The 18,113-nt window shown below is 37.3% G+C and overlaps 3 protein-coding genes across 5 annotated transcripts; 1 reads left to right on the top strand and 2 right to left on the bottom strand.

Annotated features, from left to right (window-relative positions):
* The first annotated feature begins 61 nt into the window (after window positions 1–61).
* Window positions 62–2,375, top strand: aamdc (adipogenesis associated, Mth938 domain containing). Of its 2 annotated transcripts, none has more exons than XM_056766015.1 (4): window positions 62–166; window positions 615–757; window positions 1,730–1,825; window positions 1,902–2,375. In XM_056766015.1, the coding sequence occupies exons 2-4, from the start codon at window positions 626–628 to the stop codon at window positions 2,040–2,042; spliced, it is 369 nt and encodes a 122-aa protein (XP_056621993.1). In that variant the 5' UTR covers window positions 62–166; window positions 615–625; the 3' UTR covers window positions 2,043–2,375. The 2 variants fall into 2 exon arrangements, with proteins under 2 accessions (XP_056621993.1, XP_056621992.1); XM_056766014.1 differs by having other exon boundaries at window positions 108–204.
* Window positions 2,376–3,618: 1,243 nt separating this feature from the next.
* On the bottom strand, window positions 3,619–16,571 carry rab27a (RAB27A, member RAS oncogene family). Of its 2 annotated transcripts, none has more exons than XM_056765737.1 (6): window positions 16,412–16,571; window positions 9,999–10,178; window positions 8,131–8,216; window positions 7,775–7,878; window positions 7,457–7,580; window positions 3,619–4,773 (listed from the first exon to the last, which is right to left on the bottom strand). In XM_056765737.1, the coding sequence occupies exons 2-6, from the start codon at window positions 10,149–10,151 to the stop codon at window positions 4,572–4,574; spliced, it is 669 nt and encodes a 222-aa protein (XP_056621715.1). In that variant the 5' UTR covers window positions 10,152–10,178; window positions 16,412–16,571; the 3' UTR covers window positions 3,619–4,571. The 2 variants fall into 2 exon arrangements, with proteins under 2 accessions (XP_056621715.1, XP_056621716.1); XM_056765738.1 differs by lacking the exon at window positions 16,412–16,571 and adding an exon at window positions 14,359–14,496.
* Window positions 16,572–17,328: 757 nt separating this feature from the next.
* On the bottom strand, window positions 17,329–18,034 carry LOC130435261 (protein PIGBOS1). Its single transcript, XM_056765739.1, has one exon. It carries the CDS (start codon window positions 17,610–17,612, stop codon window positions 17,430–17,432), a length of 183 nt encoding a protein of 60 aa, XP_056621717.1. The 5' UTR covers window positions 17,613–18,034; the 3' UTR covers window positions 17,329–17,429.
* Window positions 18,035–18,113: the final 79 nt, after the last annotated feature.

The following is an 18,113-nucleotide window of genomic DNA, read 5'->3' as shown; positions in this document are numbered from 1 at the left end:
TCTGACTCCAGCTATAACTGCGTCACTGAATAACACCGTCGTCGAATCAGAGTGGCTGACGCTGGAACGCACGCTGATTGGTTCCGCTCCGTGACGTGAGCGGTGGGTGTGTACCGGCGTCACTGACCGCCATGTTTGTTGACAGAAAAGTGGAGTAGATGAAGGAGTGAGTTCCAACGCAAGATTTATTTTCATTTAAAACGAGTACGTTGTATTTGCAGTCGTACATTTTTTTAGATGTTAAGTATTCTGTGCATGAAGAAAACGCTCGTTTATTATGCGCGTGCAAAGTTTATGTTTGTATATGGATGTATCAATAGTACTTAATTTGCTTGGTTGAGATCATTAATGAAAACATAGCAAAAAGGAACTGTTAAGTAAAGTGACACATTTTCACAACAAAATAATGTGCCAGCTGGTGACATTACATTTTAATATTACCATATTCATAAACCAGTGTGTATAAAATGATCTAAAGTACTTCAAAAACATTACAGTAGTAATGGGGCTAGTGGTTTTAGGCATTTTCTGAAATCATGGAGCATTATTCAGGGTAAGTAACCCAAGAAATGCATCTAATGGAGTAATCTTACCTCTGTAACACTGATTTACAGGACACCCGGTGATGTCTTCTCCAGAAATCGCTTCCTTATCCTGGGGACACATGGAGGTCAAAGGTTGTTCCGCGTCCTATAAAGACTGTAAAGTCTGGCCGGGTGGCAGCCGAGCATGGGACTGGCGTGAAACTGGCACATGTGTAAGATGAGCACCAGTTTAATGTTCGTGACTTCACCTACATATGACAAAACATGTCATTTTATGTCATGGGATTCGATGCACTGTGCATTTATCAATGTTCCTCCTCTAAACATACTTTGTCTGTATTGTAATCAGTGTTGGGTAAGTTACTATGAAGAAGTTATGAATTACTAGTTACTAATTACATATTCAATAATGTAATACGATTACTGTACAAATGAAAGTATTTAATTACTCATTACTAATTACTTCCTGTATCCTACATCAACCTTGATTAGAACTGATTCAAGGATAGAAACAAGCTTATAAAAATTATTCAAAATAAATAACTACAGTTAACTAAGTTATTCTTATAAACTGACCAAAGTATTAAAAATGTGAGAAGGATACATTAAAGCATACATTTAAAGTAAGACTTATAATTTTCATGTAATTTCCCCTTTTTTATATATTTCACTGTATTTAGTACATCAGAAGTAAGTGTAATTAAATTACAGATCCCTTACTTTACTTTTTCAAGGGAAAATTAATTAAATTACGGTTACTAATTACTTAGTAACTAGTCAAGCCCAACACTGATTGTACCCATATGATATCTTGAATTAGCAGAATAAAGCTGTTAATAAAGATAGTTACGCCATAAAAAATAAGCCAGATAAAAGATGTACTAGTTTTTTAGTTCTGTTTACTTATAACAATAAAACTGAGATTTCATGTACGCTGCACACACATGTTGGGTGATTTTCCTTGGCTGTCAACTCATCTAACAACAATTCATACAATAGCACAAGAAACATTTGTTTACAGAACACATTTCAAGCATCAAAACATAAAACTTCGCATCAAAGGGTCTTGAAGATCATGAGAAACAAAAATTCAGTCGGGCCTGTCCAAACACATGACTGGGGACAGATCATAATAAATATGGTTGAACAGAAATCTGTCTAAAGTCCGTCTGTGCTCTTCTCAGCATTATCCTGGTGTTCAACCAGCTGATCTGGATGAGATTCTCAGAGAAGGGGTGCAGACGCTGGTTATAGGACGAGGGATGAATGAAGCCTTACAGGTTACTCTCACCTGATCATCGTATTTTTCGGATATAAAAAAATCTTGATCATATTTGAACGAATTTCTCTACACAGGTGCCTCCTTCCACCCTCGAATATGTGAAGGAACAGGGTGTGGACGTCCGGGTGTTCCAGACCGAGCAGGCTGTTAAAGAATATAACGCTTTGGTGGGACGGGGGGCTAAAGTGGGAGGGGTCTTCCACTCCACCTGCTGATGATGTCATTAACACAGCTTAAATCAAATTTGTTTATAAGTGCCTAAAGATTTAGATGAACTCAGTTTTCATATTAAAATGTATTTAAATGAAAATGCAGTTTAATGTGAATTGGCCTGTGGAGGATAGAGTTTTGTTTAATGGAAATGTTATTTGCTTTATAATCATTAAAGGTGATGTCATTTGTTGTTGGAATCCCAGTTTAGCGTGTACAGACTGATATACATAAGCCATGAAACACTGTGGCTGTGTTGTTCAAAACATCGCTGGTCTGACTTATGACATATGAGGGCCGGGTAAGAGGAGGGTTTGGATAAACACAAACAGTTTAAAGCTCTGGTTTTGGATTCTTCAGTGCTCAACATTTTATTCACACAGATATTAAATCACTGAAGCTAGACGCAGCCTTACTGGACTGCAGTTCTATTTCTATCTGTGGAACTGTGATTGCTCCTGTTTGTCACCAGCTGAGATGATCTGTCTACTTGCTTTCTGCAACATTAATTTATACAAAAACACAAAATTACCTTCTAAATAACAAAGGTTTATCACAAATACAGCTGCTGTCTTGATACACACATCTACAACCAAACACACAGAGCTATAAATAATAAACTCAGCAAAAAAATTAAAGTATATTTATAGAAACTAAAAGAGGTAAGTAATAGTTAATATTAATACACAATATGTGAACTAAAGTGTGACCACATTGTACCCACTTACTTTCACCATTCTGAGATTCTTGCGTGACCTAAAAGATAATAGACATGAACTAAAATCTGCTTCTTGCTTCATAGGTATAATGGCAGCCCTGTGTCCAAATCTGATGGTAGGCGTGTAGGTTTCAATGAGGTCATTCTAAGGAAGCTGGGACGTGAGATCTTCCAGTCGGGTGATGTCATGCTTCATGGTCTAATTTTTGTGTGCTTTTCAGGAGGAGCCGAGTGGCTCCATCTACATTTCCGTGGTATGTGAAAGTGGAAAACTGAAATGATCGAAGAGCTTTATAAATGACCCTCCCACTCACATTTCAAGATATCAAAAAAGTATTTTGAAACTGTGAAAGCAGGGAAACCCCAGAGTTTAGTACATACATACTAGTTTGTGTTAAGTGTACTTAAGCTCGCCAACTAATCAAGATTGTGGAAATTTTTTTTATCATGAATTCCATTTTATCTGAGATGTGATGCTGGTTAGCTGAAGTGTGAGTATATGTTGAAGTGTCTGGATTCTGATGGTGTACTGCACTGACGCCACTTCAGCCACTAGGGGCCGCCAATGAGCTTCATGTGACATTTATATTCAGTCATTTTTTAATTTAACTGAGTTAATTGACCGAAATTGTACAATGAACATGAAGGTGTAAATAAAATGTTTCAATATAAGTTTACACTGTACTTCTGTGGCACGATGACTGTTAAAGAGCTTCATTAAATTTAAACAGGAGTCCTTTGTGAGGCAACGTGTAATGCAACCACGCAAAGTAAAACCTTGAATGCTCTGTTTTGCAATTTCACATTTCATCAGACACGCATGTAGATTTCAAATACGGTTATGAGAAAAACAAAAGACAACGTAATAAATAAAATATTTATTTTCTCAATTACAGTAGTTACAGTATTTGGCACAAGAGACAGTGTTTGGCAATGGCGCAGTGGTCAAGGCACTACAGTAGAATAAAGCATGTTGGTTGATTCTGTAAACTAAACCAAATGATCTACATTCGTTTTTTTTAAAATGACAAACGTTCAAATGAGACACACTCAAAAAAACCTGTCTGTACTTGATATCCCCTTTTCTTTTTAAGTTTTGACATGTCTGGTTTGCAGATAAAGATTCTTAATAGTATTCAACATTGCAGTGTGTCCTGTTACATGAGACCAGAAGCACGAAAAACCCAACCAACACCAGGCGAATGTCTAAACAAATGTACAATATACGATAACCACTAATCTACATATGCATACAACATCTAAACAGTTATTTTGTCAAAACATCTACACAACTAAAGATAACATAGCGACACACTTAAAAGTGCTCTTTAACTTTAATTATTTAAAAAATGTGGCATTAAAGTGGCTTTTATTAATTCTGCACAAACCCACAAACTAGTTTAGTCTAGTCTAGTCTAGTCTAGTCTAGTCTAGTCTAGTCTAGTCAGTCATGGATTTATTCTTAAATCATACTTCGAAGAATTTGCAAATGAAACGAACAAAGTATAATCTAAATAATAATGACACTATACAGTGATTCGAAAGATTTCTGTCAAAATAAAGAAGATATAAAAACCAGACCCAGAGAAGCAATGACATTCACTGCATGTGTTTGTGCAGGTCTAGTATTAAACACTACATCGGTGTGTGTGTGAGACACAGATGGTCTAGCAACACATCAAAGAAAGGTTATGGATTAAAGATTTGGTGCAATATGTTCGCAAAGCCCTGAAATGTGGCGTCTGGTGACCGGCCTTGAGGTTAATAAAGTATTTACGCTTCACTGCTTCATTACCGTTAGCAGGAAGTGACATCACTAGCAGGCACACTTGCTCTGTTCGGGGTCCCGCGGCTCTGTGAGATCGGTGGTGCTGTGGCCGTTGCTGCGGACCGTTCCGTCCGGGATCCAGGATTTGTCCACACATCTCTCCATTCGCTTCATGATGAGATCCAGCAGAACCTCAACGGCTTGACTGACGTTCTCTCCGCTCGCGGCGCTCGTCTCAAAGTACGGCACCCTGGCGATGTCAAGAAATACAATTAAAATTTTGCAATGTGTAAATAAGACTGTCAGTTATAGGGCTATCAAACGATTAATCGCATCCAAAGTATGTGTTAACATAATGTGTCCGTGCATTGTGCATATTAATTTTGTATTCATAACACAAAAATATACACATAGATGTAAATATATTAGGGCTATCGATCGATTAATCGCATCCAGAGTAAAAGTTCATGTTTACCTAATATATGTCTGTGGACTGTGCATATTAATCACGATTAATCGTTTGACAGCCCTAATATATATTTATTACATTTTTTGAGTGAATTATTGATATTTACCAATAATTTTAATTACATATAAACTTTATTCATTTTTATATTTTTCTTTAATATATGGTTGTATGTATTTATAAACACAAAGGTAACATGCACATTACACATACATATATTATGTAAACACAAACTTTTATTCTGGATGCGATTAACCCCTATTAATCACTAGACAGCCCTAATAATACACTGTTAAGTGGAATAGTAGAAGACTATATTCATAAACATCACAGCCCTAAAAAAAGGTTAACAATTTGCCTGATGAATACCGTGCTTGTAACATAAATCGTATACAGAAAGTGTTGTTATCATTTTTAATTCTACGTGTTTGTATAAAGACACACCTGGGTGCAAAACTTCAGTCAACAGAATTTGTGAACACTGATAACATTCAACACATAAAACACAAGCACTTCTTTCTTGACGAATCCAAATATCTGTCTCTGACATCTGACTGAGCTTTAGTTGCCAGTCAATTCTGCCCGCTTTGAAATTTACCCCGGAGATGTAAAAATGATGCCAGCGTTGCTTTGAAATGACATGAATACGAAGAAAAGATGAACTGATGAGCAGCCATCTGGATGCATTCATACGTTTGCACAAATGTGCTCGTCCAAATTCACGACTTCTCACATGAGCTCAGTAAATATTAGCTTTGCGGGACGCCACAATCTTCATGCGAGCAGCCTTCATGTTAGACAAACAGAGCACAGACGCGGCCCTGAAAACACACATCACACACACCCTGAGAACACGTATGACGCACTGTAAACCCGAATGCTCAAAGTAATTATGAAGTTAAAGTAGTGTAAACTTCATTTTAATTATACTAACTTAAATAGTTCCATACAGAGTTCATGTAACTTGCTTTTGAGTTTGTTTAACTTAATTCAAGCAAGTTAATTCAACACGATTGTTCAGAATGATTTTCAGTTCCCAGCATGCCTTGCGTGAGACTTCTTTAGGAGAATATATTTTGTGTTATTTTATGCGTTTGAAGAGTTTGTTGTATTTTTGAATTTTGGGGCACCATCCTTCAGAAAAGGGGTGCTCATGTTTGTGGGAGGTGCCATAGCAGTAGTGTGTGTTGCATCACTCTGTGTGAAGGCTGTGTGTTAATTGTCGATGTACCTGAAATACATTTTTTTCAAATCCTTTCTTTTGCTGTCACAATCATCTTAATAAACAGAAACAGGACAGGAACAACGTCTCATTGGGTGATTCTCACGAAATCTGGCTTTCAAGATGTCAAAACGGATTTTCTTAAAAACACTTGTATCAAGTGTCCTTCATATTCATTTAAAACAAGATATGATGTGTTTAAAGACATTCATTTATAAACTTTTACTGACACAATAAAAAATTACAATAAAAATTCTCATTACAGTAACCATTTAAAACTGTCAATCATGTTTGGCTAAAAACAAGCGAAGCCATGATGCCAAAGAAAGGTTTTATTAATCATACATAATAAGACATTAATGGAGTATATTTTATAAGTAAAATTTCTTTAAATGTGGAAGACTAACTGTATTGGTAAAGAGAAGGGATAAAGTTGTATACGCAGCGTGACAAGAGAATAATACGTTTTTAACTAGAAAAATATAAAGTCATTTGTTAACTTGTTAGCCATTTAAAAGATGCTTGTAGATGTGTTTCTTCACATCAAATCAAACTTAATGTAAATATCTTTGTGTGTGTTTAAACATTCTTTAAAAAACATTACGGAGGATGAGAATATCAGTCCTGGACACTTCTTTCTTCCACTATTTCTTCATTTTTATTACACATGAATATTATGATAAGCCTAATAATATTCTGAATAATCATTTTTTGTTATTTGAGAACGTCTAAGTTCATCCGGTTGTGTTTTCCGGAATATAAGAATTTTACTCTGTTTAAATTACAAAACATACTCACGCAGAGAAATCGGGTCGCGTCACGTTTATGAGAATTTCAGCAGAAAAAAAACCAATTAATTCTTACGTCCTAAGTAAAGAATCCAATTATCTTTATAATGATCATTTTCTGTGTCATCAAACTGTATGTTTTATAATTAAATTCTTTATTGCCATGATGTTTCAGCGGTTTCGTGAGAATCACCCCACTAAAGTACTTTGAAACGAGCAGCTTTGTTAATGCGCTGATGGGATTTCCACTGAAAGAGGAAGTTAGGGCAGGATATACTAAGTGACCCCTCCCGCTTTTGAAATAGCCAACAGTGTTGAGATTACATCACGACCTGGAATTTGATAAGAAGATGAAGTGCAGAATGATGTTTTAAATCCTATTACAGTTTGCCAGCGGTCAACATTTTGTTTCGGTGAATGAGAACCGACGAGATCTATTGAAACTGTGGTGTCTCACCCGTATTTCTCAGCCAGTTCTCGTGCGCTCTCAGTTTTCACAGCGCGCTGGTCATCCAGATCAGATTTATTCCCACACAGCACAATGTCAGGATTCTGACAGTACGCATGCGTCTGCAGCTGACCTGCGACAGATATTACAGTAAGAGATGAATTTGTATGGTAGCTTTAGCACAATGAAAATAATTACTTTTCATCAGAAACTAAAATGAATAAAGATGTTTCAGGATAATGCATTCGATTAAACTTGAGTTCAGATGTGTGTGTGATTCTCAGTAAGGTCAAAGAAAGAATTGAACAGAATTGAATTAAAACTCACTCATCCAGTTCCTGACATTAAGAAAGCTCTGCTCGTTCGTGAGGTCAAAGAGCAACAGAAAGCCCATGGCGTCCCTGAAGAACGCTGTGGTCAAACTGCGAAACCTGCCGGAGTGTGAGAGCAGAGGATATTTATCAAACGACTGACAAAAATAAAACTGACTCTGAAAAGCTTTCCTGTAGCTCAGTGGTAAGAGCGTCGCGTTAACAACACAAGGTTGTGGGTTCGATCCCAGGGGAATGCATATGCCTATGTAAAATGTATAGGATAATGCAATGTTAGTCGCTTTGGATAAAAGCATCTGCCAAATGCCTAAATGTAAATGTAAAAGCAAAAGAAAAATCTGACGTCATCACCTCTCCTGACCGGCCGTGTCCCACAGTTGGATGTGAATTCTCTGACCTCTCCCAGCCGTCCCATCAGGACTGTTAGATTTATACACCTGAAGAGAGATGAGATGAGAGGAGCTTTTATCACTTCACTTCTGAACCGGCTTACAAAACGTCTGCTGCCATCACACTTGAAAAATCTCTTCATCAAACTCAACTCATATGATTCTTTGAATTCTGACTGTGTGAGTTTTTTTTGTGATTGTGCTTGATTGTGCATCAATAACACTTGTGGTGACTGAGAGCTGAAAGTGATTCATTTCTGGATTCTGGATCTGTAAAACATCAACACACAAGTGTGTGTTCTTAAGGAGGAACTGTGTGAAACTGGGAGTTTCCTGAATTCACCCATCCCTTAAACACACACACATTCTCTAATTACACACGCGCGCATAACAACACAAACACATGCACACACACACACACACACACACTCAACAACACCAACACACACACACGCGGAGAAACACGTGCACATATTCTCTCTCTCGAACACACACAAACACAAACATATGCAAACATTCTCTAACAAACGCACCCACACACTCAACAACACAAACACACATGCAGGGAAAGAAATGCACAAACTCTCTATCACACACACAAACACAATCTCTCTCACAAACACACTCATACACTCAACAACATGCACACACACATGCAGAGAAACACATATACACGTTCTCTCCCTCTCACACACAAAAGCATGCACACACACAAGCGTACCCACACACTCAACAACACAAACACACACATACGTGCACAAACTCTCTGTTTCACACACACACACATGCACTCAACAACGCGCGCGCGCGCGCGCACACACACACACATGCAGAAAAAACACATTCACACATTCGCTCTCACACAGACACACACTCAACAACACACACACATATGCAGAGAAACACATGCACAAACTCTCCATCACAAACACACACACAAACGCACGCCCACACTCAACAACACACACACACACACATATGCAGAGAAATACACGCACATACATACATAGACAAACACATGCACATATTCTCTCACAAACGCACACACACACACATACGCAGAGAAACACACATGCATACAAACACACACACACATACAAACACATGCACAAATCCTCCATCACACACACATGTACACATTCTCTATCACACTCGCACACAGCTGTACTGAAGGTTCTGTAACTGTACTTGTCACTGCAGTTTCCTGAATGCAAAAGTTCTTGTAAGCATAAAACAATTTATTACTTTATAATGTGTAAACAGACAATTCATCATTATGTGCCATCTGGAGTAATTAAAACGTGTGTGTGATAGTTTTAGGATTGTACAGACTGCCCTAGTTTGCATAACACAATGTGTAGTCAACAGGTGAAGCTGCCCGAGGGTGTTGTGCATCATTCAGGAAAAGTGTTATGACTCTGAGCGTGTCTGTATTTACTCCGGAGTTCTGTGTGTTTTTAATCAGCATCTAAAATTCATGACTGCGCTCAGACAAATGCGTTCGTGTGTGTCTGTAAAGCTGTGGTTTACGCATGAACAGTCGGTCACTGTTATCCTTAGGGCCATTTTTCCATGTGCAGGTGATTTCACAGTCAAGTAAACACAGGTATAAAGACACAGTACAGATCTGAACCAATGAGACGGTGAGATATGTGCCTCTTTTGCATAGTTATGAAAACACAACATTATACTGGCATATATATATATATATGATGACAAGCATGATTAAATAAACACTGGCAAAAAAACCCTCAATGTCACGTTGATGCACAGATCAAAAAGAAGTCAATATGCAACTTTAATTCTCTAAAGGTTGAAAAAAGCACTCACCACTCGTTTCTCTCTGAAGTCTATTCCCACTGTGGTGATGAACTTGGAGTTGAATTTGCTGTCTGTGTACTGATAAAGGAAACTGGTCTTTCCCACCCCAGAGTCCCCCAGAGCCAAAAACTTAATGAGGTAATCATAGTCCCCATCAGACATACTGAGAGCCAGAGAGAGAGAGAACACCTAAAACACACAACACACACATGTTAGGTTCACATGTTTTATGAGGACTTCATAGACATCATGACTTGCAATACACACATGTACAAATACACAAACAGAAACACATTCCATCATTCCAAAACTTCTCCAGACAGACGCAGTGACAAACAACGTTTAAGAAATTCTTCAGACAAATATATTGTTACATTTATCAGGTTTTGTACATTTTATCCAAACAGTGTATGATTTCTTTCAAATGTGGAAGGAAGGCGAGTGATATCATCTGCTTTACAAATGTTGATTCGGTAACAGGAAACAAAAAAGAAGAAATAGACACATTTGCAAAAGCACCGCCATATTTCTATTTGAAAACAATCGCAGAATATTATCCTCATTATATAAATGAGCAGGAAAATCCATTAATACTGAAACACAAGGAAAACACCCGACGAGGAAACACCGTCACACCTGAACACATTCAGTTAACCTCCAGGTTTGTCTTCAGGACTTCAACAGTTACACATTACATCATGTTGTGAAAGAGAAAAACATCACAACCAACATCCTGCTAAACTTCATCAACATCAGAAGATCAAGTTAACGATGACGAAACCTTCATTTTAACACAAACTAACCCTTTAAACGTGTGTATGTATGAATGTTAAGTGTGTGTTAAGAGTATTTTACAGAGCTGTGATTTCCAAATGTGATCTTGTCTTGACACGTTCACAAGAGTCATGAATGCGAGTTAGAAAAGCCTTCAGAGATGTCTCAGTTTTAAATGGAGGACATTGGCTCTGTGTGTTTGCTGTTGAAGCGGATCATATGATAGCCAACATAAAACTCAAACAAACGCCGCATTCTTTCCCCACCGGCACTAAAGAGCGTCTCGAGCGTAAGCCGCTTAACGTCTGGAGCCGCTGAGAGTTTCTGAAGAGGTCATTAGAGAAACACTGAATAGATTGGAGTTAGACAGTGGTGGGAGGGACGACCGGACCTACAAGTTCAGGAAACATAAAACCTGATGCTATTCACAGCCAGTACCCAGAATTCCTAGAGTTACAGCCCTGAACGTTAGTATTCTTTAACAACAATCTCACTCACACACACAAAGTCTGTAACAACTCCCAATTATATACTGAATAAAACACATTATCAATATTATTGTGATGAAAAATGACACCAAAAGGCAATTTCTTTCTCACAAGTCCCGCAAAACACCAGATAAAAATAGCAGCAAGTGACACAGGTGTGGAAAATGCTCAAGAAGCTATAATGGGAATGTTTTGGAAAACAAAACACCATCATTTCCAAGGTCTCCAGAGGACAATCAGGACAGTAGTTGTGCAGTCTCTGTCTCTTTCTTTCCCTCATTTTATGTAAAGTATTAAAGTGCTATTCTAGGGCAAAAAACTAAATGATTATTAGATATGATCAGTGTTGGGGGTTACTAGTTACTAAGTAATAGTTACTGTAGTTTAATTACTATTCCCTTGTAAAAGTAATTTGTTTCTGTAATTTAATTACAGTTACTTCTGATGTAATTAAACTATAAACTGCGTGTAATATATGTGTGTGTGTGCAATAGTGGAAATGACATCAAAATTGAAAGTCTAAGTTTAATATCCGTGTTTTATGTATAATTCTCACATTTGTAATACTTTGGTCAGTTAATAACACTTATTTATGTAGTTTTACATTATTTATATGAATGAATTAAAAGAACCATTTCATGACTATCCTTGAATCACTTAACAATTGAAGGTTGATATAGAAAGTAATTAGAAATGAAATACTTTTTGGAGAGAGTAATTTGTACAGTAATCTAATAACACTTTTGAATATGTAATTAGTAACTAGTAATTAACTACTTTATTCAAGTAACCTGTCCAACACTGGATATGATACTGATTATGGTCAAAATGTAGAAATTGTACTATGTACTGTATAACGCTCAGCTTTAGTCCCTTTGCTGCAGATGATCAATAAAATAGTCAGAATCAAAAGCACAACACACATCAACACCAATCAAACCGTATCCACGAGTCTCATTTTTCGTCTTGACAAGGTTTTTCAAAGGTCCGTTGGCAGAGTTCACCCAAATATGAAAATCACGCTAATTTATGAACGACCTTTTCTTCAGGTGAATACATTTGCAGATAAAAATGTCTATAAAACTTATTTTATGAGGCTCAAAAACAAAAAGAAACACCAAGCAATAAAGTAGTCCAAAGACTTCACTGTAATGTTATGGATGTGCCGTCATATTTTAACTTTGATGTTTTGTTTTCATGAATGAGTGACATACTGACCACTAAGCAATCTCAAAATATAAATGTTTTTCTCTCACAAACAGACAGTTAACGTTCAGAAGACATGAACTCGCTGGAGTCAGTTTGAGCTTCAATGTTGGTGTGTGTGTTCAAAAGAAGAAGAAAAGTCACTTGTTCATGTGGGACGGCACGAGGGCGAGTAAATGATAAGACAACTGTCATATTTTGGGTGAACATTGCTGACTAAAGTTGACTGGTGTACTGAGCTCAGAATGTTTGTCAAAGATAAAATCAGCGGAGGACGGAGGAAACATTCTGTGAAACTTTAAAGCGCTGTGTGATGCTATCAGTCATCTGACAAAACCTCAACTCAACTGCTACTCAACACATCAAAAAACGACTATAAACAAATAAATACTTTGTCCTAAAAAACGAAGCATCTGAATATGTAAATAACGCATCAATACAATTTGATTTCTGTTAGTAAAGCACTCGGACACGAAACAGCACGCTCCAGTGTTTCCAGCCATTATAGTATTTAACCCCATAAAGTTTAGATAACTTTCAATTGTTGGGATGTTTTTGCACTAGACAATATAAAAACAAGCAGACTTCATATGAAATAAAGATCCAACTTTAAAAGCCAAGTCAAAGTTTGTTAAGTTCAATGTGATGTTCAAAAATGAAGAATTACAGGTTGTGGTTTTCAGATGTTGGTGTAAGATGTCGATATGAGACGTGAATTTAGGTTACAGTTGCTTCTTACATAAACATCCATCTAAAAAGTGAAATTCGTCATTCTGAGAAATGATATAGAGATCACTCGATTGCAGATGCCATTTAGCTATTCTGCTCTTAATGTTGTTAATACATTTCTATAAAGCATAAAGTCAAATCATACTCCGGTCACAAAAAACTGCAATTTTTTTTCAAGGCTATCAGGAGTTTATAGACCGTGTTGGGCAAGTTACTACGAAAAAGTAATGAATTACTAGTTACTTATTACATATTCAATAGTATAATTATCTAACTGCACAAATTAATCTCTATTGAATCTCTAAGAAATTGAATAACTACCTATTATTACGAAATGTACATAAACTTGTTGTTGGACACTACATAAACCAAAGAAGGAGCTTAAAATCCCTAGTTAAGTGATTTAAGGATTGACATGAAATGGCTCTTTTAATTCATTCAAATAAATAATATAAAACTACATAAAGTAGTATTATTAACTGTGAGAATTAAAAAAGTGAGAATTGCACATTAATACATGCATTTTAAAGTTAGACTATGAATTTTATGCCAATTCCACTATTGCACACAGTATTTAGGGTAATAACATAAAAAGTAATTTATTAAATTACAGTGAAAATAATCCCTTACTTTACTTTTTCAAGGGAAAAGTAAATAAAACAGTAACAAGTGACACCCAACACTGTTTATAGAATATTATGACTGAGTTTTAAAACAGACGTCTGCAATAGTGGTGTCATTTCTGTATGTACAAAACAGATTTCATGAAACATTGAACTTGGTTACACCACACAAGCAAACAATCCCAGAATCTGGCTCTTATGAGGCTAAATCTGCTGAAAGTAAGATGCTTTCACTGGATTAATATAAAACACCCAAATCTTTCTGTCACTTGTTTTCTTCCATAAGTCTCACACATTCACATTATATAAGACCAAAACACTGATGATCAGACAGAGATTTGATTTCTGGAAAGCCACTTCACAATCTTCTCCATGTGCTACATCTGCATGAACACACAAACCCTTCAAAACCCATCGGTTCTGGACACAAGAGATCAAGCGTTCAGCTCTATCATCATCTGACGTGTCTGTGACATTTTAAACAACCAATTTAAGAAAAAATTGAGTCATCCCTGTTCAACACAACTCGACGGGCCTCACATAACTCACCGAAACGCCCAGTCTCACGCTTCCAGTCTAAACCAAAACAGCACTGTGATGCAGTGATGAGGATCTGGATAAAGCCAAAGAGAAATGAAGGGAAGAGAAGAAAGCGAAGGCTTTATCAAACATTCCCAGCAGCACCACCCTGGGCGGCACGCCAATGCTAATGGAGAGAGCCGGAGATGTGCGCACACTTTCGCACCCGAGCTCCGCAACAACAGTCACGCTCTGACAGGTCCTTCTTTCGTCTTTTATGAAGTCATCCACTTCCCTTTTAAAACATCAATGTGTGAAAAGCGTTAAACATAGTTTGAGACTCTCTAGTGACATACGCTAAACAGACATTTGCATTAAAGAGTAAATCTAGCACACAAATTATTCATTTTACGTGCAAAGGTTTTTCCCGGCATCAACCTATGGCGATCTTGAGAACCAGTTTGGAATCGAAGTGAATCAGAATTGAATCAATACTCCGTCCTCTTCATGTCGGTCACACATTGTGCGGGACGGGTTACGTGCCAAAGTTTGTCTAAGGTGAGATGTTTGCTCGAAGTACTAACCTAAAGTATGAGCAATGGCACTAATGATAATGATCAAGCAAATATTAACATGAGGATTTTTGACCACTGGACCAAATCGTGCTTTCATCCGTTTGACTAAAAGCATTCCAATTCAAATGAATGTGAGTGTGAACACACACAAACACACACTAAACAGCTTATATAAAGGGTCTTTCCAGAGTGGGAACAGAGTTTTAAGATTGTCTGAATTGTTTAACATCAGGCTCATCTAATAACCATCAGCTGGTGCTCATGTGCTCTTGGCATCCCGTCATGTGACCATCCATTCCCAACACTGCCAAAAGCCCTGCTTAAATCAAACACACACACACACGGCTTAAGTTCACTCCGTCAGTCCATCTGCTTTCATTAAAAAACAGATAAACCAGCTGAAATTAGTGGGAACTTTCTGGAAAGTTCTCACACGTGCAGTCTGCGTTTCTGAGACCATATTGAAAATGCTGTCATGTCTACTCAACATACGAAACCACAAACAACGTAACGAACCCGCAATGCTTTCTTTCATCTGTGAAACACAAACAGAGATGTTTCGTGAAATGTAAAGACTCTCCGACGATCTGAAAGTCAAGGGACTGGCGCACAACAAACACACACAAATGTGTAATATTCCAACAACTCAAAAGAAACGTTTTGTGTGAGGAACGCTACATCACCGTACACTTACATTATATGAAAAAGAACTGTGTAAAAACGGCATTATGTTAAAACTGCCATTTGATGAGAGAAAGAGTGACGCCTTCTTCATTAGAACATAAAAGAAGATATTTTGATAAATGTCTCAGTGGTTCATACAATTGAAGTAAATGGGGTTTAGCGTTGTTTGTTTGCCAACATTCTTCCAAATATCTTCTTTCATGTTCTGCAGAAGAAAGAAACTCAAACAGGCTCGAAATGACATGAGGTGAACGCTCCCAACTTTTAGCCAAACTGTAGTTTTCCTCCAAAAAAAAGATTTTTCAGCAGGACATGACATCTGATCATTTAGAAAAGAAAAAAACACCATGAAACTTCGCATTCCTCGCAGGTCACGTGATATGGGAGTGAGCCAGTGTTTTTTCCCAGCCAGGTAAGGCAACATTTACAGGTAGAAGTCCTTTTTTAAACACTGATCTGCTATCAGCACTTAGAATATTACTATTGGAGTTATGCACAGAGATGGTAAGCTCTGTTTTAAGTAAATGCCACGTGTTTTGTGAACACATCTGAACAGCAGCTGCACATTAATCACAAAGTCTTTTTATAACGCACAAAACTACACAAATACATACGCAACGTGTCTAAGACACACAGAAAATATATCATCACACTGACGAATATACATTATTACACTATCCAAAGACTAAACGTAACATGTTATATATATAACACGAACTTTAACAAATGTGTTGTCAAGAGATATGTAACGCGACACATCGGATGTGATCAAACTGTTATCAGCATCCTCCGACGACTTTATAAAAGATAATAAATGTTCTTACCAGAAGAGTTATGGAGGTCTTTTATTGCGATGTTTGATGGTAAAGTCTTTCTCGAAAATATTGAAGCACACGAGACGTACAAGAGACTTTGTGGAGACTTTGTTAAAGTTGCTCCCACACCCACATGAAGCTTCAGTTGCGGCCGTGCGTGCTGTGACGCAACACTTTCCGCACAGAAACCCCAATCCTACTATGGGCAAGCCGGAGCTCATGAATATTAATTACGTCGTGTGACGCTTTCCGCAACGTCCTTAAAGCGATAGTTCACCCAAGATAAAAATTCTGTCGGCTTTTACTCACCTTCGAGTTGTTCCAAAGCTTTGTACATGTCTTTGTTTCGATGAACACTGAGATATACGTTTAAATGAATGTTTATTCCTAAAGGTAGGAAAACAATGGTAGTTAAAAGTGCCCCAGAACTGTTAGCTGTCCTACATTCTTCAAAATGTCTCATTTTGTGCTCAACAAAATAAGAAAATTGTAAGTAATTTTTCTTACTAAATCTGGCTGGTTATAAGCATTCTTCCAAACATCTTTCTCTGTGTTCATTGAAGAAAGAAATGAACAACTCGAACGTGAGTAAATAATGACAGAACTTTCATTTTTGGGTGAAGTATCCCTTTAATATGTATTAGCCTTGGGCATAGTACGGTGTTATTTCTTTCCTCTCCCTTTAGCACAATTGGAATGCAGTTTTAAATGTTAACCTTTGATAAGTGCCGCACTTTGCGCGTCAACAAAACAAAATGTTTGATCTATTGTACAACAACAACAAAACTTAGCGAACCTGTCGCGTGTGTGCACAAATGTGCAAAAGCTGTTCGTGTGCTTGTAGTGCCACCGTGTGGTGGAAACTGTCATCGCAACGCTACAAATTACGTTTAAAACGTTGCGATAAAAAACAATGCTTTGACGAATACAGTAGAACGTTTTAGAATTTTAATAAGGTAATTTATTCTGAAAACAACAAATTGAAGATAACAAACATTCAACTTCAGGCACATCATGTGTATAGATGTTAGCAGTCTCTTGTGTGGTTGCTTGATCTTTGCTCCTGTGGTTGGGGTTCGAGCTCTTGATCTGGTGCAGATTGAGGTTTTTTGGGAGGCTCAAACATGGGTCTGTACACGTACACGCCCCCCATCACTCCGACCAGGGTCGCCACCGCGATCTGATGAAAGGGAATCCGTCTTCCAAACATGATTCTGTCTTATAACATGAAACCCATGAGGGAAAAACTAGACATCAACGTCTGAAAAGGAGACGGGAGGGAGTTCATGACATTTGATTAACAGATGAAATCTGATGCATTGTGTTTTATATACTTACTGGAGAAAATGCAATACAATGTGGAAGATAGTATCGATAAACAAAGGCTACAAATATATATACTTTTTATTTGCTATTAATATTTATATACACTCACCTTGAGAGTTTTTGTCCGTTCACCGGGTAACTGTAATATAATAACTTACGTGAGAAGTGTTATGCCATTTAACCCACATGCAAGCAAGGACGAATGATATGACTACGGCAACCCACTCAGACCAAAATAAATTACGCGTTTACTCTTTATTTAGATATATACTTGTATAAAGACGCGTTCGTATTTATCCGTGTCAATCACAAAACAGATTTATATTCGACAGAAACTACCAACAATTAATTTGTACACTTATTAAAAATGTGCTACTCTTATCAT

Source organism: Triplophysa dalaica, chromosome 14 (assembly GCF_015846415.1).
Source record: "Triplophysa dalaica isolate WHDGS20190420 chromosome 14, ASM1584641v1, whole genome shotgun sequence".
Lineage (NCBI taxonomy): Eukaryota > Metazoa > Chordata > Actinopteri > Cypriniformes > Nemacheilidae > Triplophysa > Triplophysa dalaica.
Note: the sequence above shows the minus strand (reverse complement) of the source record. Positions and strands in the feature narration are given on the sequence as shown.